General features: G+C 44.6%; 1 protein-coding gene across 2 annotated transcripts in view; it reads right to left on the bottom strand.

The window, feature by feature from the left end:
* VTA1 (vesicle trafficking 1) overlaps positions 1-27,566 on the bottom strand; it is a 568,530-nt gene that overhangs the window by 289,717 nt on the left and 251,247 nt on the right. For both annotated transcript variants that reach the window (XM_063917835.1, XM_063917834.1), the window contains exon 3: positions 10,862-10,989. In XM_063917835.1, the coding sequence (XP_063773905.1) occupies positions 10,862-10,989 (128 nt within the window). The remainder of the gene's footprint in view (positions 1-10,861; positions 10,990-27,566) is intronic.

Here is a 27,566-nt window from a genome sequence, read left to right as displayed (position 1 = left end):
GAATCATATGCAGTGACAGTAGACGACATGTCCGTAATCGTTGTCAGGTCCTTCAGTCCGGACCAGATGTCAGCATCAGCAGTCGCTCCAGACTGCCCTGCATCACCGCCAGCGGGTGGGCTCGGAATTCTGAGCCTTTTCCTCGCACCCCCAGTTGCGGGAGAATGTGAAGGAGGAGATGTTGACAGGTCGCGTTCCGCTTGACTTGACAATTTTGTCACCAGCAGGTCTTTCAACCCCAGCAGACCTGTGTCTGCCGGAAAGAGAGATCCAAGGTAGGCTTTAAATCTAGGATCGAGCACGGTGGCCAAAATGTAGTGCTCTGATTTCAACAGATTGACCACCCGTGAATCCTTGTTAAGCGAATTAAGGGCTGCATCCACAAGTCCCACATGCCTAGCGGAATCGCTCCGTGTTAGCTCCTTCTTCAATGCCTCCAGCTTCTTCTGCAAAAGCCTGATGAGGGGAATGACCTGACTCAGGCTGGCAGTGTCTGAACTGACTTCACGTGTGGCAAGTTCAAAGGGCATCAGAACCTTGCACAACGTTGAAATCATTCTCCACTGCACTTGAGACAGGTGCATTCCATCTCCTATATCGTGCTCAATTGTATAGGCTTGAATGGCCTTTTGCTGCTCCTCCAACCTCTGAAGCATATAGAGGGTTGAATTCCACCTCGTTACCACTTCTTGCTTCAGATGATGGCAGGGCAGGTTCAGTAGTTTTTGGTGGTGCTCCAGTCTTCTGTACGTGGTGCCTGTACGCCGAAAGTGTCCCGCAATTTTTCTGGCCACCGACAGCATCTCTTGCACGCCCCTGTCGTTTTTTAAAAAATTCTGCACCACCAAATTCAAGGTATGTGCAAAACATGGGACGTGCTGGAATTTGCCCATATTTAATGCACACACAATATTGCTGGCGTTGTCCGATGCCACAAATCCACAGGAGAGTCCAATTGGGGTAAGCCATTCCGCGATGATCTTCCTCAGTTGCCGTAAGAGGTTTTCAGCTGTGTGCGTATTCTGGAAAGCGGTGATACAAAGCGTAGCCTGCCTAGGAAAGAGTTGGCGTTTGCGAGATGCTGCTACTGGTGCCGCCGCTGCTGTTCTTGCGGCGGGAGTCCATACATCTACCCAGTGGGCTGTCACAGTCATATAGTCCTGACCCTGCCCTGCTCCACTTGTCCACATGTCCGTGGTTAAGTGGACATTGGGTACAACTGCATTTTTTAGGAGACTGGTGAGTCTTTTTCTGACGTCCGTGTACATTCTCGGTATCGCCTGCCTAGAGAAGTGGAACCTAGATGGTATTTGGTAACGGGGGCACACTGCCTCAATAAATTGTCTAGTTCCCTGTGAACTAACGGCGGATACCGGACGCACGTCTAACACCAACATAGTTGTCAAGGACTCAGTTATCCGCTTTGCAGTAGGATGACTGCTGTGATATTTCATCTTCCTCGCAAAGGACTGTTGAACAGTCAATTGCTTACTGGAAGTAGTACAAGTGGGCTTACGACTTCCCCTCTGGGATGACCATCGACTCCCAGCGGCAACAACAGCAGCGCCAGCAGCAGTAGGCGTTACACGCAAGGATGCATCGGAGGAATCCCAGGCAGGAGAGGACTCGTCAGACTTGCCAGTGACATGGCCTGCAGGACTATTGGCATTCCTGGGGAAGGAGGAAATTGACACTGAGGGAGTTGGTGGGGTGGTTTGCGTGAGCTTGGTTACAAGAGGAAGGGATTTACTGGTCAGTGGACTGCTTCCGCTGTCACCCAAAGTTTTTGAACTTGTCACTGACTTATTATGAATGCGCTGCAGGTGACGTATAAGGGAGGATGTTCCGAGGTGGTTAACGTCCTTACCCCTACTTATTACAGCTTGACAAAGGGAACACACGGCTTGACACCTGTTGTCCGCATTTCTGGTGAAATACCTCCACACCGAAGAGCTGATTTTTTTGGTATTTTCACCTGGCATGTCAACGGCCATATTCCTCCCACGGACAACAGGTGTCTCCCCGGGTGCCTGACTTAAACAAACCACCTCACCATCAGAATCCTCCTGGTCAATTTCCTCCCCAGCGCCAGCAACACCCATATCCTCCTCATCCTGGTGTACTTCAACACTGACATCTTCAATCTGACTATCAGGAACTGGACTGCGGGTGCTCCTTCCAGCACTTGCAGGGGGCATGCAAATAGTGGAAGGCGCATGCTCTTCACGTCCAGTGTTGGGAAGGTCAGGCATCGCAAACGACACAATTGGACTCTCCTTGTGGATTTGGGATTTCAAAGAACGCACAGTTCTTTGCGGTGCTTTTGCCAGCTTGAGTCTTTTCAGTTTTCTAGCGAGAGGCTGAGTGCTTCCATCCTCATGTGAAGCTGAACCACTAGCCATGAACATAGGCCAGGGCCTCAGCCGTTCCTTGCCACTCCGTGTGGTAAATGGCATATTGGCAAGTTTACGCTTCTCCTCCGACAATTTTATTTTAGGTTTTGTTGGAGTCCTTTTTTTTCTGATATTTGGTGTTTTGGATTTGACATGCTCTGTACTATGACATTGGGCATCGGCCTTGGCAGACGACGTTGCTGGCATTTCATCGTCTCGGCCATGACTAGTGGCAGCAGCTTCAGCACGAGGTGGAAGTGGATCTTGATCTTTCCCTAATTTTGGAACCTCAACTTTTTTGTTCTCCATATTTTATAGGCAGAACTAAAAGGCACCTCAGGTAAACAATGGAGATGGATGGATTGGATACTAGTATACAATTATGGACGGACTGCCACGGTTAGGTGGTATAAAAAAACCACGGTTAGGTGGTATATATTATAATAATAATACAATTATGGATGGACGGACTGCCTGCCGACTGCCGACACAGAGGTAGCCACAGCCGTGAACTACCGCACTGTACACTGGTTGATAAAGAGATAGTAGTATACTCGTAACAACTAGTATGACACTATGACGACGGTATAAAGAATGAAAAAAAAACCACGGTTAGGTGGTATATATTATAATAATAATACAATTATGGATGGACGGACTGCCTGCCGACTGCCGACACAGAGGTAGCCACAGCCGTGAACTACCGCACTGTACACTGGTTGATAAAGAGATAGTAGTATACTCGTAACAACTAGTATGACACTATGACGACGGTATAAAGAATGAAAAAAAAACCACGGTTAGGTGGTATATATTATAATAATAATACAATTATGGATGGACGGACTGCCTGCCGACTGCCGACACAGAGGTAGCCACAGCCGTGAACTACCGCACTGTACACTGGTTGATAAAGAGATAGTAGTATACTCGTAACAACTAGTATGACACTATGACGACGGTATAAAGAATGAAAAAAAAACCACGGTTAGGTGGTATATATTATAATAATAATACAATTATGGATGGACGGACTGCCTGCCGACTGCCGACACAGAGGTAGCCACAGCCGTGAACTACCGCACTGTACACTGGTTGATAAAGAGATAGTAGTATACTCGTAACAACTAGTATGACACTATGACGACGGTATAAAGAATGCAAAAAAAACCACAGTTAGGTGGTATATATTATAATAATAATACAATTATGGATGGACGGACTGCCTGCCGACTGCCGACACAGAGGTAGCCACAGCCGTGAACTACCGCACTGTACACTGGTTGATAAAGAGATAGTAGTATACTCGTAACAACTAGTATGACACTATGACGGTATAAAGAATGAAAAAAAAACCACGGTTAGGTGGTATATATTATAATAATAATACAATTATGGATGGACGGACTGCCTGCCGACTGCCGACACAGAGGTAGCCACAGCCGTGAACTACCGCACTGTACACTGGTTGATAAAGAGATAGTAGTATACTCGTAACAATTAGGATGACACTATGACGGTATAAAGAATGAAAAAAAAACCACGGTTAGGTGGTAGGTATATAATAATAAATAATACAATTCTGGTCGGACGGACTGCCTGCCGTGTGCCGACACAGAGGTAGCCACAGCCGTGAACTACCGCACTGTACACTGGTTGATAAAGAGATAGTAGTATACTCGTAACAATTAGGATGACACTATGACGGTATAAAGAATGAAAAAAAAACCACGGTTAGGTGGTAGGTATATAATAATAAATAATACAATTCTGGTCGGACGGACTGCCTGCCGTGTGCCGACACAGAGGTAGCCACAGCCGTGAACTACCGCACTGTACACTGGTTGATAAAGAGATAGTAGTATACTCGTAACAATTAGGATGACACTATGACGGTATAAAGAATGAAAAAAAAACCACGGTTAGGTGGTAGGTATATAATAATAAATAATACAATTCTGGTCGGACGGACTGCCTGCCGTGTGCCGACACAGAGGTAGCCACAGCCGTGAACTACCGCACTGTACACTGGTTGATAAAGAGATAGTAGTATACTCGTAACAATTAGGATGACACTATGACGGTATAAAGAATGAAAAAAAAACCACGGTTAGGTGGTAGGTATATAATAATAAATAATACAATTCTGGTCGGACGGACTGCCTGCCGTGTGCCGACACAGAGGTAGCCACAGCCGTGAACTACCGCACTGTACACTGGTTGATAAAGAGATAGTAGTATACTCGTAACAATTAGGATGACACTATGACGGTATAAAGAATGAAAAAAAAACCACGGTTAGGTGGTAGGTATATAATAATAAATAATACAATTCTGGTCGGACGGACTGCCTGCCGTGTGCCGACACAGAGGTAGCCACAGCCGTGAACTACCGCACTGTACTGTGTCTGCTGCTAATATAGACTGGTTGATATTTAAAGAGATATTAGTAGTATACAACAATACTATACTGGTGGTCAGGCACTGGTCACCACTCCTGCAGCAAAAGTGTGCACTGTTAATTAATATAATTGTACTCCTGGCTCCTGCTAACAACCTGTAGTGCTCCCCAGTCTCCCCCACAATTAATTATAAGCTTTTAATTTATACATTGATGACTGTGCAGCACACTGGGCTGAGCTGAGTGCACACAGACTGAGTCACACTGTGTGACTGACTGTGCTGTGTATCGTTTTTTTTTTCAGGCAGAGAACGGATATAGCAGAGAGAAGTGAACGGATATATTATATTAAATAAAAGTTAACTAGCAACTGCACTGGTCACTGACTGTGGTAAACTAACTCTGTCTGCGACTCTGCACAATCTCTCTCTATCTAATCTATCTATCTCTATTCTAATGGAGAGGACGCCAGACACGTCCTCTCCCTATCAATCTCAATGCACGAGTGAAAATGGCGGCGACGCGCGGCTCCTTATATAGAATCCGAGTCTCGCGATAGAATCCGAGCCTCGCGAGAATCCGACAGCGTCATGATGACGTTCGGGCGCGCTCGGGTTAACCGAGCAAGGCGGGAAGATCCGAGTCGCTCGGACCCGTGGAAAAAAAAGTGAAGTTCGTGCGGGTTCGGATTCAAAGAAACCGAACCCGCTCATCTCTAGTTTTTATGCTTGCTTCTTAAGACCGTACCCTATTCCCATTCATTTTTGTGCAGTGCATTTATTATCTCCCTGCTACCTTGCAAGTATAGGATAGACTGGCATTTAAGCTCTCAAATACTCTTTACACGCTCACGTCATTATCTCTGCGTACTGTTTCCAGACTTTTACCAAACCTTAACCTTGCTAATTGGTACGCTAGTGGAATAGTCACCACTCTGTTTCTGCATGTCTTATTGATAAATGTCTGTAAGCATTCTTTTTTTCTTTATTGTACCGTCTCATGATGTCATATATTGGTGTTAGCCCCACCACCTTTTTCCTTTCTGTATCCCCTTTTACTATCTGTAAAAACTGAATAAAAATTATTGATGTAAAAAAAAAAAAAAAACTTGTTGGAGGAAATCCTGCTGCAGTCTGCAAGAGACATAGTGGGGAATTTAATTCATGGCGGGAAATTTGAAAAATACCTCAGCCACAGAGTTTTCCAATTCATTTAGAGGACAGAAAATGTGATGCGGTGATGTCAATAGAAATCAGGGTTTTTTTTTCATGCACCTTCTGATTTTGCTTAAATTTGTTTATTTTTAGGAAAAATCATCATGACTTGCTCTGGCACTTCTGCGGCACCCAATGCACACCCCCTTCCAGAGGAATGATTAAGCGATTGGAGGTTTCCAATTGGCTTAATTAGTCTGTAATTACCTTTTGAAGCGGGGTCTTCTGCAGCAGCAGTGAGTATGTACTGCTGTGTGAGTGTGTGTCCCAGTTTGTATGTGACGCCCCCAGGCAGTGTCATCCCCCTCCGGAGCCGGCCGCTGGAAAACTACATCTCCCAGCAGCCCTTGCGCCTCTCAGCTTCCCCAGAGCCTCCCAGTAGCACCCTCCCCAGTGGGAAGATGGAGCAGAGACCACCGGGCATAACCGTGGAAATCCAAAATTGGCCACGAGGTATGCAAGGTTTTTAACCTTGCGACAAATTGCATTCCTCCTATAGACAGCTGTAGAAACACATTTATATTTCATCTTGTATAATGCTGTAAAGTATTAAGCAAGAGTAACATTGGAGTGTCTGAAATACAACAAAAACATAATATTAATAACAGTAATACGGTCTAGAAGTGGCCTCAAACTAAATTTAGACCTTAATCCCATGAAGAACATGTGGAGGTTGTGGTATACGAGTTAGACAATCAGTATGTCAGCATTCAGTTCGACACGGACATCCTGGTCAATGTTTTTAAATGAAAGTGGGTGCGGGGGGGCGAGCGATGGAGCAGAGCGCAGTAATCACCTGACGATCGCCCGCGAGGTTCGCCAGCCCCAGCGCTGCCCATTTTATTGCTAAGCCCGCCCCCCGGCCAATAGGAGTACGGGTGGCGGGCTAAACTCCGACATGGAGTAAACTGATTCCTGGGCGCATGTCCCAGGGGAATCAGTCAGTAGTATGCTCGGAAATCTTCCGGACTAGCCAGTGCTGGCAACCACGGAAGATTTCCGGGCATACCACTGAAGGTGTTAAATGGCGACTGCAGGCATTTTGCAGACTGCGGGCTACAAGTGCATAGAACCCAGCCACTGCATAACCCTGTTGTTAATTACCGTGGCTAATTGAAACCGACCATAATATGGGAAATATATATGATATACATATGGATGCAGATTACAGAATGCAGTCAAGAACAGTAAAGCTATAACAAGTAAACCAGTAAGATACCAATTAAAAAGTATTTCAAAATTGAAACACACCCAGCCTAAGCCAAGTACAAAAGAGCAGTGCTTCTCAAATCCAGTCCTTGGGACACACCAACAGTGCACGTTTTCCCCACAGAATCCCAAGTAACATAATTAGAACCCCCAGAGAATCTTTGAAAATGTGTCAGTCCGTAATGAATACATCTGTGCCCCAGCTAGTGCCATTTTTCGGGCCAGGCCAACAGTCCAATCGCACAGAGTGCCGGCCTGGTCAGCGGCATAGGACACTGGGAAAACGTCCCTCCCAAAATGGCCGCCGCTGAGATAGGACAGTTTTAAAGGATACTAGAGGAGGCAGCGGCCACTTTGGGAGGGACATTTAACAGGCTGAGCTCAGAGGGAGCAGGAAGAGGCAGAAAATGGCACAGCAGTGCCAGGGATGCAGTGGTGTTGGCAGCAGCAGCAGAGGGAGCAGGCTAGAAGGCCAGAAGCATGAAACAACCCCTTGACAATGTGCAGGCACAATGCCAATTTTAACTGAGGCATGGTGCAAGGGACATTACTGTGTTGGTCTTAATATTGTGCAAGGGGCATTACTGTGTGGGGCATAATATGGTGCAAGGGGCATTACTGTTTGGGGCATAATATGGTTTAAGGTAGTATTTCCCTACAAGACCACACACATTTTAGCAAAGGCATGCCCATTTTCTGCTATAACTAGGGTGGGCACATATGGAAACAAATAATGTATAACTAGATCAAATGCGCCTATAAGCAGCCTGTTGGACAAGTCAGCCTGAGGACTGCTGGGTGGAACGCTCTCGTGGTCAGACGGTGCAGTGGACATCCCGGGGACGCCTGTGACACTGCAATTGTCTAGTTGTTTTATTGGTTAGACCATATGACCGGGTAAGAGTCCATTTCAAATACGGTTTTATTTCTGTGAAGCTTATTAAAAGATTGTATTACACTATTGGAAGTTTTTCTTTATCCCACATATACAACGGAATAACATCAAAAGCGAATTGAAGGAAGAAGTGTGATCATAACAGGCTTTAGCCGCTCCAGTGAATGTGTTATTGTCTACATATGAAAGTAGTCCACCATTTTTGGTAGGGGGCTAAAAGATTTGCTTTATATGTGAAATATACTGAAGGTGTGATACATTACGAGACCTTTCCTTTTTATTTTTGAGTGAATTAAGAAGCTGTAAGAAATCTGCTTGGAAGAAAATGTCAGGAGGAGGAATCTTGCTATCGACTGTAATTTGACCTGCTGTGCCGAAAGGATAAAGTGGTGATTTTGTATAGGGTGGGCACATATTTTTTGTATTCACACAGGGAGAAAAATTGGCTACAAACAACCCTGGCTCCAGCAAGGAGATATGGAAAACATGAACGTATAAGCTGGATACACACTATAATGGGCTCTAAACACTTGGCGATATCTTTGACAGATATGAAGGATATCATAAAAAAATGAATGATAAATATCATATCTATCTACACTGCTCAAAAAAATAAAGGGAACACTAAAATAACACATCCTAGATCTGAATGAATGAAATATTCTTATTAAATACTTTGTCCTTTATATAGTTGAATGTGCTGACAAACAAATCACACAAAAATTATCAATGGAAATCAAATTTATTAACCCATGGAGGTCTGGATTTGGAGTCACCCTCAAAATTAAAGTGGAAAAACACACTACAGGTTGATCCAACTTTGATGTAATGTCCTTAAAACAAGTCAATATGAGGCTCAGTAGTGTGTGTGGCCTCCACGTGCCTGTATGACCTCCCTACAATGCCTGGGCATGCTCCTGATGAGGTGGCGGATGGTCTCCTGAGGGATCACTTCCCAGACCTGGACTAAAGCGTCCCGCCAACTCCCAGATAGTCTGTGGTGCAACGTGGCATTGGTGGATAGAGCGAGACATGATGTCCCAGATGTGCTCAATTGGATTCAGGTCTGGGGAATGGGTCGGGCCAGTCCATAGCATCAATGCCTTCGTCTTGCAGGAACTGCTGACACACTCCAGCCACATGAGGTCTAGCATTGTCTTGCATTAGGAGGAACCCAGGGCCAACCGCACCAGCATATGGTCTCACAAGGGGTCTGAGGATCTCATCTCGGTACCTAATGGCAGTCAGGCTACCTCTGGCGAGCACATGGAGGGCTGTGCGGCCCCCCAAAGAAATGCCACCACACACCATTACTGACCCACTGCCAAACCGGTCATGCTGGAGGATGTTGCAGGCAGCATAACGTTCTCCTTGGTGTCTCCAGACTCTGTCACGTCTGTCACATGTGCTCAGTGAGAACCTGCTTTCATCTGTGAAGAGCACAGGCCACCAGTGGCGAATTTGCCAATCTTGGTGTTCTCTGGCAAATGCCAAACGTCCTGTACGGTGTTGGGCTGTAAGCACAACCCCCACCTGTGGACGTCGGGCCCTCATACCACCCTCATGGAGTCTGTTTCTGATCGTTTGAGTAGATACATGCACATTTGTGGCTTGCTGGAGGTCATTTTGCAGGGCTCTGGCAGTGCTCCTCCTGTTCCTCCTTGTATAAAGATGGAGGTAGCGGTCCTGCTGCTGGGTTGTTGCCCTCCTACGACCTCCTCCACATCTCCTGATGTACTGGCCTGTCTCCTGGTAGCGCCTCCATGCTCTGGACACTACGCTGACAGACACAGCAAACCTTCTTGCCACAGCTCGCATTGATGTGCCATCCTGGATGAGCTGCACTACCTGAGCCACTTGTGTGGGTTGTAGGGAGGTCATACAGGCACGTGGAGGCCACACACTACTGAGCCTCATTTTGACTTGTTTTAAGGACATTACATCAAAGTTGGATCAGCCTGTAGTGTGTTTTTCCACTTTAATTTTGAGGGTGACTCCAAATCCAGACCTCCATGGTTTAATAAATTTGATTTCCATTGATAATTTTTGTGTGATTTTGTTGTCAGCACATTCAACTATGTAAAGAACAAAGTATTTAATAAGAATATTTCATTCATTCAGATCTAGGATGTGTTATTTTAGTGTTCCCTTTATTTTTTTGAGCATTGTATATATTCATATCTTTCGGTGTGCATGCAACGACCCCGCAATCGTTTATCGTTGATCGATCATCGTTGAAACATGCAAGCCTATTTGGCCGATATTGATGTATGTCGTGTCATATCGTCCACAGATATCGTCCAGTGTGTATGCTGAAAATAGGTGATGAAAAATCGGCCAATGATAATATCGTTGGCCGGTAACATCGCCCAAATCGCCAAGTGTGTAGGGCCCAATAGATTATCTGTCCACTCTTTCTGGTACTGTATGGGAGCAAATGACAATTGACTATTTGATCCCAAACACTGAAAAACAGACAAAAATGGTAATTCAGATAAATTTGTTACAGCCGGTTAATTTAACCAATTTATCTGAACAACCGTTTTTATCGGTTTTCCAGAATTTGCAAGCAAATGGTTGATTGTCATTTGCTCCAGACATCATCAGATTATCATTCTAACCAGCCAGATTGGACAGATAATCTTATAGTGTGTACCAAGGACTGGATTTGAGAGGCACTACTGTAGAGTATAGAATAACTTGGTTTCTCTGGTACCGGGAATATACGTTATTACCTGCAGTTACTTACTTATGGAACCTGCCAGCTCTGTCCTCATTGTCTGCATACAGGAACATTTTCAGTGCATAATTCTCTATATGGGCACTGCCAACTATTTCCTGAGTAATGGAGTCACAGTCGCCCAGCTGCTTCTTCAGCTATAAGAAAAACAATAAAATGGTTTATTGACAGCATGAGTTGTTTCTAATAAACAAACTATAAATTAAAACAATCTACATAGAAAACCAAGTAGCACATGTACTTTTTGCAAAGGGAGAATCAGAAGAGAGTATGAACATTTTTTCATCACATTCCTCATTTTATTGTACTTTATTTTATTAACGCCAGAGCAAAACAAATTTATATAATAAATCAGACAAAAAGGCATTCTGGGTCTTATTTTGCAACAGACCCCACAGAAAATTATAATACCATACAAGTAAGAGACAGTATTGAATCCGTGTATCATTTTAAAATGGAACGTGAGAACCACTGCAAGACACTTGGCTGGAAAAAAAAAATGTAATGGATTAATTTATTCAAGTTTTTTTTTTATTTTAGTGGATTTTATTAATTAGTATCAACCAAGAAACACAGCTAGATCCCAATTTAATTTATTTTTATTACCATACAAAATGATAACTGGCTGATTTAAAGGTAATAAATTATAAATGAATACTGTTCATTTATATTACTTAAAGTATGAGTAAACTTTTGTACTACCAGTACTTCTGTATGTCTGGAATTGCTACTACTGTATGTACTGAATTGTGGATTCATAAAAAATGATTGCACGTTCATTTGCAGTCATGTAATCTGTATTTTTTAGTTTGTTTAGCAATATAGGAGGAATTCATTTAGCCCATACTTACTTAGTTTTGAAAAAGAGTTTCAGACTAGATTGCGAAAGTAACACCTGCAGTATAAGCGCAGACATGTACTGCTGCATTCTAAAACCCCCCCTGATGAGCACACCACATTCTCTAGAAATCAGGTGTGCCCTTGAATCACAAATTTCATATGTTACCATATACTGCACAGGACTATGGTGTCTATTCGGGATGTAGTTACATTGCCGGTGGTCAGGATACCGATGCCAGAATCCCAGCTTACATGGTATATTCCTGCTCATGGGTGTCCACGGGAATAGGACCTGTGGCGAGTGCAGCATGCCCGCAAGGGGCTTCGTTGCGCTTGCCCCCCGTTGTCATTCTAGTGGCAGTCATCCCGGCGTAGGTATGCTGATCACCGGGATCCCAGCCGCCGGCATCCCATAGCCAACGCGCATATTCTACAGTGCATTGCTGTTATTAATAGGGTACATTATCACGCACGCACTAGCAGTATTATCTGTATATATTTATCAAGGGGCCCAGACCATGCGCTCTCTAATGGTTTGCCAAACCTCTTGAGACTGGCCACGCCTCTATACATGAACCCCTACAAATGCATTTCCTCGGTGGGTCCTTCATGCTTCAGTGCAACACTATGACAGGCGAGGCACTGTCTCATCGTGCTACCTTGTCTGCACATCACAAGATTTATTGTTCAATCTGGCTGGATGGATTGTCATTTGCTCTCATCCATTACCAGATTTTCATTCCAACCAGCCAGATCAGTCAATAAATCTTTAGGTGCATGGCCAGCTTTAGTCTCCCGGATACTTGCCAGCCCTCCCCAGCAATTTACCTCACCGCACGTCACTGGTGTTAACCATAGAACTCAGAAAAGGTTCCCAAACCTGTGTGTTAACCCACTGTTTGCCCCCGATAACAGGGTAATTATACAGTATTTCTATTTCTTCATTTCTTTTCAGGCCTGCTCAGACCTGATAATAAAATGTGTGTTAAGCCAGCTGACTAAATAAATAGCCCCTTGGGAACAATTAGTCCACAGTAAATTGCCACTGCTAATTGAATCCATCTCCGTATTCTAAGAAACTTTGTTGTACAGTACACGCTTTAGTGGTGCTCTTCACACATAAGTCTGTGTATGTTTACTTAAGTGCAGCTTGAGCCACATATGATTATTCAGGAACATGTTAGAGGTCATGTTACACAATGATGATTCATAGTCTTTATTTTCCAATTAAGGACTTTTTAGGTTTTACTTTATTGATGCTATGACAAAATGACATGCAACTGAAAAGCTAAACTAGATAAATCATTAACTCTGTCGAGTATTAATCAATAAATATCATGACAATTATTCAAGATCTTTAGAAAACTGTTGTGAAATAAATACGACGTCAATTTTTGATGCGATATATGTTCATAGAGAACGTAAAAATGGGTCATTAAAAGTGTAGTCTGCCTTCACATTACAGCAATGGGAGATGGTTGATACAGAAGATCAACAGTGAACAGGCGACAGGTACAAAAGATCGACCTGACAATGGTCGACACATTTATTAGGGTTTCTACATATTTTTACAACTTTTGCTGAATTTACTAACCATGTCACAAATGATTACCTTTAGTAACCTTGTGGCTAGCAAAGAGGATCGAGCCAGAAACACAGCGAGACCGCAAAGGGGGTGCATTTCTACTAATTTGGGTTAGTAGTAGTACCCCACATTTTTTTAATTGTGTCCTTTTTCATTTCGACTATTTGACCCTGTCAACCTTTTGTACCAGTCGACCACATGTTGTTGACCTATTGACTGTAGACCTGCCTGCTGTATAATTTTCCAGCCTCACCCACTACAACCCATGCAGTGGTACACTACATGCCATCCTTTAACCTGCTTTACATGCAAAGCTTCACCTTTTCTTGTTTCATTCTGTGCATTTCATTAAGGTCTGTACATTATCCAGACAAAGTTAGGTATTTATTTGTTTCCATTGAATACAGAAAGATTCCATCAACACACATGCAAAGCACAGTTGTATTTCAGCGCATCAAAGATGACAGAAAGAGAGACGCAAACGAACAGCGGTAATGGCAGAAATAAGCCATCTGATCGGTAAGTAAAATCCTATCTGCACAGCTCTATATGGACAAACTAGCTGCTGCCTTTTGACCTACACCAAAGAGGTTTGTATTGAGCTAACCACTGAAGTTACGCGACAACGGTAGTTGGAAGAGCAAGACAAGACAGATGCCAGGAGGGAATGCTGGGAGCGTGGAGTGAGCCACAAAAAGCTGCTAACTTTGCTATATGCACTTTTACAAGAATGTGTATGTGTTTTAATCGAGTGGTATTCAGTATGCCGGCTGTTGGGATCCCGGCGCTCAGTACACCGGCGCCGGAATACCGACACCCGGCATACAGACAGACAACTATTCTCCCTCTTGGGGGTCCACGACCCCCCTGGAGGGAGAATAAATAGCGTGCCCACAGCGTGGCGAGCACAACTAGTCCGCAAAGAGCTTATTTGTGCTCGCCCAGCTGTCGGTATGCCGGTGGTCGGGATCCCGGCGCCGGTATGCTAGCCGCTGAGATCCCGGCCGCCGACATACCATACTACACCCATTTTAATCAAGACTGTCTAAATTAGACTTCTTTTAAGTACTTCATTATTATGCGCCCCTAATTATACCATTTACAGATTCCACCTAAGGAGGAAAACTGAGCAAGGGGCGCTGCACTACATAGTTATGGATACATATTTGTGCTGTGCAGGCAAAGGAAGGACTGCAGTATTTTATATCATTTTCATCAGGACACATGACCCAGAATAAAGGCAATAAACAGTGACTTTATGTATGCTACTGATCTGAGAGTTTTTATCAAATGCCTAGATTGTCACACCAGAGGGGTATTGTCCGTCTGTGTATATGTATGTGTGTGAACCAATTGCTTCTGTTTCAAGATTACTCCCCAGAGCTGACGAGATTGCGGTGGGCCTGTTCTAAACTAGTAGCCGTTGGCCGGAAATTCGCCCTCTTTTACCCAGCAACACTGCGGATCCTTGACGGTAATACGTTTAAGGACTTTAATACCCCAGAAGACGCGGAGGCCTTTCTCGCTGATGAAGATTCCTCGGCTACTACTGATTTGAGCTGAACGTCTCTCTCCACCCTATTTGCAATTCTCCCACTATTCAGATGCCACTCCGGCTTCCGTACTGGATACAGCTCATATACTTGCCCTGTTGTGATACACGAAGGCTATTCTCTAGTGCTGGTTGCTGATATATTTGACTTTTCTGGATCTGAGTTTCTATACCATATTGCTCCCATGTGTTTTCTCCTGGTTATGAGACTCCTCTGGACTGGTTCTTATTGCTACTGATCTGTTCGCTTGCAGGTTTATTTTCTTTGTAATGTTTATTGCAGTTGAGGTTACAATGTTTGTATCTCCTCTTCTCTGTATGTGAGGCGGTCGTGGTTAGGGGCTTCTAGACTCCTAGTTTCCTCTGTTCTATTCTTCACACCATGAAGTCAGTATGTATGTTTTGTTAGAAGATGCTCTTCTTCTGAATTTCTTCTATTGCTTTTTGTTTCTATATGTTAGTCTCGTGCTCCCTATCCCCACCCCTCCTTTTGTGTCACCCTTTACTGATTTTAGGTTACGTTAATTCTCTCTTATTACTACCCTGGCTGAATGTAGCTCTTTGGTGGGGCGACAGCAGGTCTTCACACTACCTGTAGAATCTATAATATCTTGAATGTGCTATAATGTCTGTATTCCGAATTGGTACATGGAATGTGGGGGGTATTCATTCACCAGTCAAGAGAAAAAAAATAGTTGTTATATCTTTACAATTTGCATCTAGATGTGATATTTATGCAGGAGACTCACCTTCTCTCTCCAGAGGCCCAGAAACTTGGTATGTTGGGATGGAAAGTGGTGGCGGACGCCCCCTTCTCCTCCAAAGCCAGAGTAGTGTTCATTTTGGCTAAACATGCTCTGCGACTGGAGGTGATCTCTTTCATAAAAGACACTGAGGGACGATTTATTATCCTAGAGGTTGACATATTAACTACTCTTTATGTCTTATGCCCTGACAGTTGGGGGGGATTTTAATATTATTGCCCCAAAGTATATTGATTCTTCCTCCTCTTCCTGTACTCGCTTCCCCCTACACTGGGTATTCCATATATAGAGCGGCAGCTGAATGTGACAGACAACTGGAGATTTCTCCACCCCATTGACAAGGAGTACACCTGCCTCTCTGCGGCTCACCATACTCTCTCTAGAACAGATTATGTGTTATTGTCCGATTCCCTAGTTGTTAGTGCTATTGACTCCGCCATAGAGCCAATGGCACTTCTGGCTCATTCTGTTTGGGTTTCTATCTCCTCCAGGCTAGATGTTGGTGCCTATAAGCGCTGACGTTTTCCAACAGACTTTTCATCCTTTTTAGATTTTCACAAAGAGTTAGCGATGTTTTGGGATGAATACAGTAATGATAATGCACACATGGCTCAGACTAACCTGTTGACTTTCTGGCAGGCCTCTAAAGCGGTCTTACGAGGGCGTATCATAGAATATGTATCTCGCAGGAAGAAAAAAATTACTGCTGATTACAATCGCTCACAACAGCAACTGACAGAGGCCTACCAGACATTTAAACAGTCATACTCTCCTTTTTCTAAACGTGGTTACCTTGATGCCAAGATTGCATTTGATGCGGTTATGACCTCCCTCGGTGATGAACACACTTTTTATAAAAATCACAGGTTTTACCTTTTCATCATAATACAGGCAGACTCCTCTCCAACTTTTTGAAGGAAGCCTCTCCAGTCTCACTTATTCAACCACTAAAACGCCCAGATAATACTTTAGCTTCCACGTCTAAAGATATAGTGCAGGTCCTTACCGAGTTTTATACCGAGTTGTATAACCGGATGCTAAATTGTCATTCTGGAATTCGATTCCCACAATTACTGCCGTCCATGGCGGCTACTATCTGCTCACCTATTACCACCTTAGAAGTGGAAAAAGCCATTAAACAGATTAAATCACTTAAGTCTCCAGGCCCCGGTGGCCTATCAGGGGAATATTATAAATTACTATTGCCTAAACCGGTGCTTCCACTGACACCAGTGTTTAATGCCCTTTTGCTATCTCATAAAGTTCCACAGTATTTCAGCGATGCTATTACCCGCCTCCTTCCCAAGCCTGGTAAGGACGCACTCCTTCCGGGATCCTAGAGGCCAATATCCCTGTTAAATGTAGATTACAATTACTCACTAAAATTATTGCAGACAGATTGAAAATTATGTTGCCTACGGTAGTCCACCCAGATCAAACAGGCTTTATTACTGGGAGACACTCTACGGGTAATATTCGCAAGGTTTTAGTGGCGGCACATTGGTGGGACTCCTCTGGGAACCCAGACCCGCACTTTATTTATCTTTAGATGCCAAAAAGGCTTTTGATCTGGTGAGTTGGGATCATCTGTACACCACACTGGCGAGGTTTTGGTTGCCGACGGGTCTGACCAGTGTCTTGCAGTCTTTATATTCTGCTCCCAGTTCTCGGATTTATGAATGATTTCCTCTCTAACCCTGTACTGTTAGGAAGGGGTACTAGACAAAGTTGTGCCCTATCTCCCCTTTTATTTGCGATCGCAATTGAACCCCTCACGATTCCCTTACGTAACCTCCCCTCAATTCTTTGGAATCACAATTACAGAACATGAACTAAAAGTCAGCCTGTTTGCGGACAGAGTGCTGCTTTTCGTTTCCAAACCTGGGGTTTCTATCCCTGCTGTCATGGACAAAATACATTCATACAGTTTATTTGCGGGATATCGAGTTAACACGACTAAATCAGAACTTCTTCCGTTCATACCAGCGGGCTAGCCACTTAGCCTCTTCACCCCTTCTCGCTCAGTTTTCTTTGAATACTACCAAACTGAAATACCTGGGAGTGTTTATTCCGACTAAATTGTCTGACCTATATAAAGTAAACTATGCACAGATTCTGAATAATATTTCCCTCCTTCTTACATCTTGGAATGCTTTACCTTTGTCTTTACTAGGCCATACCGCAGTTCTCAAAATTATTATATTCCTGAAGATTTCTTATATGCTTCCTTTTAAACTCACTAAAACTGACCTTTCCTTGTGTGATAAACTTTTTACAAAATTCTTGTGGGCAAACAAAAAACAGAGAATAGCTCTTGCTAAACTGAAACTGAAAAGGGTGGAGAGGGGACTGGCAGTCCCGGACTTGGTATCGTTCTCTAGAGCAGTTGTCTTTCGTTATATTTCAGAATGGCTGCTGATGAAATCCGTATACTCAAATTTTTTTTATTGAACAGGCGTTAGTACATCCCTATGTGAACACTGTTGCATACACCGGTCCCATCCATGCCATCACAGGTGCGAAATAATTTGCTGTTCTGGGACACCTATCTAGCCTGGAAAGCTATTAATAAGGCTCTTGGTAGAAACCCTGAACATTTATTCCCTTATTGGGAATCCATGTTTCTCACCTGCTATGGATAATTCCAAATTTTCGCATTGGCGGACTAAAAGAATCAGCTGTATTAAGGATGGATTTGATCCAGGTGGTACTTTACTCTCCTTTACTGAGCTCATAGAGCGGTATGGTGTACTCCGTTCTGAATTCTTCACGTATCTCCAAGTCCGGCACTATGTACAGTCTTTGCCCCCAGAGTTGGTGGCACCCCAGGGTTTAAACCCTTTATTGTCTATTATTACTCGTCTCATTAAATTACCATTAAAAGCCCAATGGCTCTATTTGGGATTTGCTCCCTATGAGGATTGAGAAAGTGGACATCTGAATTATCCTTACAATCCGCTATGGTTGAATTTTTACGCCCTTTAACTCACATTTTAAAAGTCCTTCACACCTCTAACCTTCAGGAAATCCATGTTAAATTTCTACATCGTGCATATATAATCACCGGGTCAGAGATGTCACATGGTGTCGTCTGAACCTGGATGCTGCCCCAAATGCCTTGCTGATGCACACTTTTTGGCACTGCCCTAAAGTGAAGCGATTCTGGAACAAAGTGTTATGGTTTATAAAGTCTAAATTTAACCTTAGGCTACCCCTCTCACCTGCAGCTTTATTGGGCCTCCAGTTTACTGACTGGGGCCTGCCTTTGAGTTCCCAACACCTCTGTCCCTTTCTATATATATTCCTCACGTTGGCAAAAAAAACTATTTTAACTCCGTGGATTTATAAAACTGCCCCTAGACTGGAACATCTATTGACTAAGGTGAATAATACTATGTATTTTGAACGACAATCTACCCTCTCTGACTTGGATAAAAATGTTCCTCCCTTCTATAGAAAATGGGGTCCATATATTAAAATTCTGGAAGAACCACTCCAGACCCATCTCTTGAGTATTTTTGATTCCTTAAATTGGACTTCCTTCCAGCAGATCAGTTCTCTTTAAGTATTTATGGTACTCAAGTGTGGGTTTCCTGGGGCCCGATGGTTCACCATGGTTAGTTCCTACCGGAGGCGTTCCCCTACTGCAGGCAATCCCAACCACGGTCCTCAAGGCACACTAACAGTGCAGGTTTTAGTGATATCCAGGCTTCAGCACAGGTGACTTTAGTAGCTCAGTTATTATGATTTAACCATCTGTGCTGCAGCCTGGATATCACTAAAACCTGCACTGTTGGTGTGCCTTGAGGACCGTGGTTGGGAATGCCTGCCCTACTGTAATGTAACCTATTAATTGCATTTATTTTTCCCTTCCCCTCCCTTGTCTTTGTCCTGATCACTTTCTTTAAAGATTGAAAGTTTGTGTATTTCGAAGGATAATCTAATCCGGGTATTTTCTGTATGGAATGATTGGATAGATACACTGGATTGTGCTTCTTTTGTTGTATATTGAAAAATTCAATAAAAACATTAAAAAAAAAATGGATTAATAGCATTTAATGATGTTTTCATGTATTCCTTAATGTTAAATAGAACCTTAGCCCCAACGATTGGATCAGTCACCCAAACATTAAACAGACCGTTGTTTCAGTGATTCAAAGACATCTTTTAAAATATGTCTCAGAATACCAGAAGCCTCAGGATCCCTAATGAACTGAAATAAAATATAAAAGCAAATAACACCATCACAGTTACAACAGGTGGGCTAAGAGCTCATAAATGGACATACTGTTCACAGTAGAGGAAATCTCCAGTTATTTTACTGAAAACAAAAAACAGGATTATCACACATCATACAGGTCTTCAGTTTTTAAGTGCCAAGAGCCTTTAAATGGGGGCTTTCAACACCGGATTGAATGTGTTTTTTCTAGCAAGTTTACATGAACAAAAATCCCTCTAGCAGGCTGGACATATACATTAAATTTTCTGGAACCTCTTCCTATGAAAAAAAAAACACAGAGGGATGGCCAAATTGGGCGACTGGGGAACTTAACTGAAAGGCAAACACCTGATGCATAGCAAATACTGCAAAGTATATATGTGCACACACTAAGGCTATTAAGACTTCATACACACAGTTGTTGTTGTTTTTTTAGATCTAGAAGAACATACAAAATAGCTCTGAAAACGGAAGACGCGTTTTCCAATTACCCCATAGCCATTTAATAGCCTACTCTGTAATGTTGATATTTTCCCAAACACTGCATGCTGCACTCAGTGCATTTAAAGAAAGTTAAAAGTATGGACTTCAATATAGCAAATTCCATTTACTTCCAGAGCACCAAGTATAATAGCCCAATGTCCAAATTGCATTTCTGTTTAGCGAGACGTTTCACAAGTCATGTAGGTCAAGTAATATTCCACCATAATTTATTGTTTCAGAGAAAAGTCAGTGTAGTTTAAGTGCATTCTAAAGCTAGGTATATACCTGAAAGATAAAAAGGATCAATCCATGATTTATTTATTTTTTTGACAGCTCCTGCATATTCCATGCAGCCCTCCTGATGTGGAGAACTGATCTGTTGGATTTCTGAGTGACAGTCGGCTCCAAGTGCTGTCGACACACTATGCAATAATCGGGTGTGGTATAGAAGATCTACAATGTCTAGGTCGACAGTAAATAGGTCAACCCAATATTGTCTATATGCATTAGGTAAACATGGAAAAAAGGTCAACCTATGACAGGAAGACACAGGAAAAAGTTGAGAGGTATAAAAGGTCGACACAGGAAAAGGTTGACAAAAAAGTCGACACAATTTGTTATTAATTTGTTTTTTGTGTCGGTTTCACTGTCTGAGTACAGGGAACCTCAGTTAGTGTACTGTGTTCCCCTTGCATGGCTCGCAGGCCATTCAGATTATTCTCAATCGTAGTCTATGTGGATGGTAAAGTATGAAAACAGGTTTAAAAAATAAGAATTTACTTACCGATAATTCTATTTCTCGTAGTCCGTAGTGGATGCTGGGGACTCCGTAAGGACCATGGGGAATAGCGGCTCCGCAGGAGACTGGGCACATCTAAAGAAAGCTTTAGGACTATCTGGTGTGCACTGGCTCCTCCCCCTATGACCCTCCTCCAAGCCTCAGTTAGGATACTGTGCCCGGACGAGCGTACACAATAAGGAAGGATTTTGAATCCCGGGTAAGACTCATACCAGCCACACCAATCACACTGTACAACTTGTGATCTGAACCCAGTTAACAGCATGATAACAGAGGAGCCTCTAGAAAAGATGGCTCACTACAGCAATAACCCGATTTTTTGGTAACAATAACTATGTACCAGTATTGCAGACAATCCGCACTTGGGATGGGCGCCCAGCATCCACTACGGACTACGAGAAATAGAATTATCGGTAAGTAAATTCTTATTTTCTCTAACGTCCTAAGTGGATGCTGGGGACTCCGTAAGGACCATGGGGATTATACCAAAGCTCCCAAACGGGCGGGAGAGTGCGGATGACTCTGCAGCACCAATTGAGAGAACTCCAGGTCCTCCTCAGCCAGGGTATCAATTTTGTAGAATTTTACAAACGTATTTGCTCCTGACCAAGTAGCTGCTCGGCAAAGTTGTACAGCCGCCCAAGATGAGCCCACCTTCCTTGTGGAGTGGGCATTTACAGATTTTTGGCTGTGGCAGGCCTGCCACAGAATGTGCAAGCTGAATTGTACTACAAATCCAACGAGCAATAGTCTGCTTAGAAGCAGGAGCACCCAGCTTGTTGGGTGCATACAGGATAAACAGCGAGTCAGATTTTCTGACTCCAGCCGTCCTGGAAACATATATTTTCAGGGCCCTGACAACGTCTAGCAACTTGGAGTCCTCCAAGTCCCTAGTAGCCGCAGGCACCACAATAGGTTGGTTCAGGTGAAACGCTGAAACCACCTTAGGGAGAAACTGAGGACGAGTCCTCAATTCCGCCCTGTCCGAATGGAAAATCAGATAAGGGCTTTTACAGGATAAAGCCGCCAATTCTGACACGCGCCTGGCCCAGGCCAGGGCCAACAGCATGACCACTTTCCATGTGAGATATTTTAACTCCACAGATTTAAGTGGTTCAAACCAATGTGACTTTTGGAACCCAAAAAACTACATTGAGATCCCAAAGTGCCACTGGAGGCACAAAAGGAGGCTGTATATGCAGTACCCCTTTTACAAACGTCTGAACTTCAGGGACTGAAGCTAGTTCTTTTTGGAAGAAAATTGACAGGGCCGAAATTTGAACCTTAATGGACCCCAATTTCAGGCCCATAGACACTCCTGTTTGCAGGAAATGTAGGAATAGACCCAGTTGAATTTCCTCCGTCGGGCCTTACTGGCCTCGCACCACGCAACATATTTTCGCCAAATGCGGTGATAATGTTTTGCGGTTACATCCTTCCTGGCTTTGATCAGGATAGGGATGACTTCATCCGGAATGCCTTTTTTCCTTCAGGATCCGGCGTTCAACCGCCATGCCGTCAAACGCAGCCGCGGTAAGTCTTGGAACAGACAGGGTCCTTGTTGGAGTAGGTCCCTTCTTAGAGGTAGAGGCCAAGGATCCTCCGTGAGCATCTCTTGAAGTTCCGGTTACCAAGTCCTTCTTGGCCAATCCGGAGCCACGAATATAGTGCTTACTCCTCTCCATCTTATCAATCTCAGTACCTTGGGTATGAGAGGCAGAGGAGGGAACACATACACTGACTGGTACACCCACGGTGTTACCAGAGCGTCTACAGCTATTGCCTGAGGGTCCCTTGACCTGGCGCAATACCTGTCGAGTTTTTCCCAACGGTTTATAATCATGTGGAAGACTTCTGGGTGAAGTCCCCACTCTCCCGGGTGGAGGTCGTGCTGAGGAAGTCTGCTTCCCAGTTGTCCACTCCCGGAATGAATACTGCTGACAGTGCTATCACATGATTTTCCGCCCAGCGAAGAATCCTTGCAGCTTCTGCCATTGCCCTCCTGCTTCTTGTGCCACCCTGTCTGTTTACGTGGGTGACTGCCGTGATGTTGTCCGACTGGATCAACACCGGCTGACCTTGAAGCAGAGGTCTTGCTAAGCTTAGAGCATTGTAAATGGCCCTTAGCTTCAGGATATTTATGTGAAGTGATGTCTCCAGGCTTGACCATAAGCCCTGGATATTCCTTCCCTGTGTGACTGCTCCCCAGCCTCGCAGGCTGGCATCCGTGGTCACCAGGACCCAGTCCTGAATGCCGAATCTGCGGCCCTCTAGAAGATGAGCACTCTGCAACCACCACAGGAGGGACACCCTTGTCCTTGGTGACAGGGTTATCCGCTGATGCATCTGAAGATGCGACCCGGACCATTTGTCCAGCAGGTCCCACTGGAAAGTTCTTGCGTGGAATCTGCCGAATGGGATTGCTTCGTAGGAAGCCACCATTTTACCCAGAACCCTTGTGCATTGATGCACTGAGACTTGGCTCGGTTTTAGGAGGTTCCTGACTAGCTCGGATAACTCCCTGTCTTTCCCCTCCGGGAGAAACACCTTTTTCTGGACTGTGTCCAGGATCATCCCTAGGAACAGAAGACAAGTCGTCGGAACCATCTGCGATTTTGGAATATTGAGAATCCAATCGTGCTGCCGCAACACTACCTGAGATAGTGCTACACCGACCTCCAACTGTTCCCTGGATCTTACCCTTATCAGGGAATTGTCCAAGTAAGGGATAACTAAAATTCCTTTCCTTCGAAGGAATATCATCATTTCGGCCATTACCTTGGTAAAGACCCGGGGTGCCGTGGACCATCCATACGGCAGCGTCTGAACTGATAGTGACAGTTCTGTACCATAAACCTGAGGTACCCTTGGTGAGAAGGTTAAATTTTGACATGAAGGTAAGCATCCTTGATGTCCCGAGACATCATGTAGTCCCCTTCTTCCAGGTTCGCAATCACTGCTCTGAGTGACTCAATCTTGAATTTGAACCTCTGTATGTAAGTGTTCAAAGATTTTAGATTTAGAATCGGTCTCACCGAGCCGTCCGGCTTCGGTACCACAACAGTGTGGAATAATACCCCGTTCCCTGTTGCAGGAGGGGTACCTTGATTATCACCTGCTGGGAATACAGCTTGTGAATGGCTTCCAAAACTGTCTCCCTGTCAGAAGGAGACATCGGTAAAGCCGACTTTAGGAAAACGGCGAGGGGGAGACGTCTCGAATTCTAATTTGTACCCCTGAGATATCACCTGAAGGATCCAGGGGTCTACTTGCGAGTGAGCCCACTGCGCGCTGAAATTCATTGAGACGGGCCCCCCACCGTGCCTGATTCTGCTTGTAAAGCCCCAGCGTCATACTGAGGGCTTGGCAGAGGCGGGAGAGGGTTTCTGTTCCTGGGAACTGGCTGATTTCTGCAGCCTTTTTCCTCTCCCTCTGTCACGGGGCAGAAATGAGGAACATTTTGCCGCTTGTCCACGAAAAGACTGCGCCTGATAATACGGCGTCTTCTCATGTTGAGAGGCGACCTGGGGTACAAACGTGGATTTCCCAGCTGTTGCCGTGGCCACCAGGTCTGAAAGACCGACCCCAAATAACTCCTCCCCTTATTAAGGCAATACTTCCAAATGCCGTTTGGAATACGCATCACCTGACCACTGACGTGTCCATAACCCTCTACTGGTAGAAATGGACAACGCACTTAGACTTGATGCCAGTCGGCAAATATTCCGCTGTGCATCACGCATATATAGAAATGCATCTTTTAAATGCTCTATAGGCAAAAATATACTGTCCCTATCTAGGGTATCAATATTTTCAGTCAGGGAATCCGACCACGCCAACCCAGCACTGCACATCCAGGCTGAGGCGATTGCTGGTCGCAGTATAACACCAGTATGTGTGTAAATACATTTTAGGATACCCTCCTGCTTTCTATCAGCAGGATCCTTAAGGGCGGCCATCTCAGGAGAGGGTAGAGCCCTTACAAGCGTGTGAGCGCTTTATCCACCCTAGGGGGTGTTTCCCAACGCACCCTAACCTCTGGCGGGAAAGGATATAATGCCAATAACATTTTAGAAATTATCAGTTGTTATCGGGGGAAAACCACGCATCATCACACACCTCATTTAATTTCTCAGATTCAGGAAAACTACAGGTAGTTTTTCCTCACCGAACATAATACCCCTTTTTGGTGGTACTCGTATTATCAGAAATGTGTAAAACATTTTTCATTGCCTCAATCATGTAACGTGTGGCCCTACTGGAAGTCACATTTGTCTCTTCACCGTCGACACTGGAGTCAGTATCCGTGTCGGCGTCTATATCTGCCATCTGAGGTAACGGGCGCTTTAGAGCCCCTGACGGCCTATGAGACGTCTGGACAGGCACAAGCTGAGTAGCCGGCTGTCTCATGTCAACCACTGTCTTTTATACAGAGCTGACACTGTCACGTAATTCCTTCCAACAGTTCATCCACTCAGGTGTCGACCCCCTAGGGGGTGACATCACTATTACAGGCAATCTGCTCCGTCTCCACATCATTTTTCTCCTCATACATGTCGACACAAACGTACCGACATACAGCACACACACAGGGAATGCTCTGATAGAGGACAGGACCCCACTAGCCCTTTGGGGAGACAGAGGGAGAGTTTGCCAGCACACACCAAAGCGCTATATATATATACAGGGATAACCTTATATAAGTGTTTTTCCCCTTATAGCTGCTGTATTGTTAATACTGCGCCTAATTAGTGCCCCCCTCTCTTTTTTAACCCTTTCTGTAGTGTAGTGACTGCAGGGGAGAGCCAGGGGAGCTTCCCTCCAACTGAGCTGTGAGGGAAAATGGCGCCAGTGTGCTGAGATAGGCTCCGCCCCTTTTTCGCGGACTTTTCTCCTGCTTTTTTATGGATTCTGGCAGGGGTTAAAATTCATCCATATAGCCCTGGGGGCTATATGTTTTGTATTTTCGCCAGCCAAGGTGTTTTTATTGCTGCTCAGGGCGCCCCCCCCTAGCGCCCTGCACCCTCAGTGACCGAAGTGTGAAGTGTGCTGAGGAGCAATGGCGCACAGCTGCAGTGCTGTGCGCTACCTTGGTGAAGACAGGATGTCTTCTGCCGCCGATTTTCCGGACCTCTTCTGTCTTCTGGCTCTGTAAGGGGGCCGGCGGCGCGGCTCTGGGACCCATCCATGGCTGGGCCTGTGATCGTCCCTCTGGAGCTAATGTCCAGTAGCCTAAGAAGCCCAATCCACTCTGCACGCAGGTGAGTTCGCTTCTTCTCCCCTTAGTTCCTCGATGCAGTGAGCCTGTTGCCAGCAGGTCTCACTGAAAATAAAAAACCTAAACTAAAACTTTCACTAAGAAGCTCAGGAGAGCCCCTAGTGTGCACCCTTCTCGTTCGGGCACAGAGATCTAACTGAGGCTTGGAGGAGGGTCATAGGGGGAGGAGCCAGTGCACACCAGATAGTCCTAAAGCTTTCTTTAGATGTGCCCAGTCTCTTGCGGAGCCGCTATTCCCCATGGTCCTTACGGAGTCCCCAGCATCCACTTAGGACGTTAGAGAAAACCCCCAACACCTTAAAAAGCTGTGTCAACCATTGCCATGTCGACAATTTGAACCTGTCGACCTTTTGTACCTGTTGACTTTTTCCAGTGTCAGCCTTTCATATCTCGACCTTTTGTCCATATCAACCTTTTGTCAGTGTCGACCTAGTGCATGTCGACCATATGGGGTCGACCTAAACATTGTCTATACATTGGAACCCCTCAATAATTGAACCAACCCAGCAGAGAATTGTTAATGCACAGTGTAAAACCTTTCCATGATCCGCAGCATTCAGGCAACAGGATAGTGACAAAATAGCAATCGTAATAGGACCCAAGGATCTCAGCTAGGCATCTTGCATCGCCACTGTTTTTCGGTAGCGTCTAGATTACCTTCGTGGAGAGGACCTTTCCCATAACCCCCTGGGTCCATGTCACAATGTATTTGGAATAGTAAAGTGTGGCGAGCGGAGCGAGACACCGAACCAGACGCGTGGCGAGCGAAGCGAGCCCGCGAGGGTCCAGTGCTGCATAGAAAAAAAAAAATTCCTCAAACGAACGGAGAATGAAGAAGACATTTAAGGTGCTGTAAGGGCGGAAGTTCTCTACTGCCCTCTCGTTTTGTCACGTCCAGGTCCTTAGCACGAAGGCAACATAGACAACCCTGTTTTTCACAGACAAATGAAAGTATTACTAGTGGAGGTATGGGGAAGGGGAGAGAACAATTAAATTAAATGAGTTACAAGAACCATTTGGTCTCGAAATCCAAATGGAGACCTTTAGGGACCAATGAACTCAGATTGAAGATGGTTTCCATTTCTTTTCGTGCCAGTCTTTCTTCTGAGTTATTTTTTCTCCAGTTGTTTCAGATGGAATGAATGCCACAGAAGGAGACTAAATGAGCAGTATTTTTTTTTTTTCACCTGTCCC

The sequence above is a fragment of the Pseudophryne corroboree genome, chromosome 4 (assembly GCF_028390025.1).
Source record: "Pseudophryne corroboree isolate aPseCor3 chromosome 4, aPseCor3.hap2, whole genome shotgun sequence".
NCBI classification, from domain to species: Eukaryota; Metazoa; Chordata; class Amphibia; order Anura; family Myobatrachidae; genus Pseudophryne; species Pseudophryne corroboree.
Note: the sequence above shows the minus strand (reverse complement) of the source record. Positions and strands in the feature narration are given on the sequence as shown.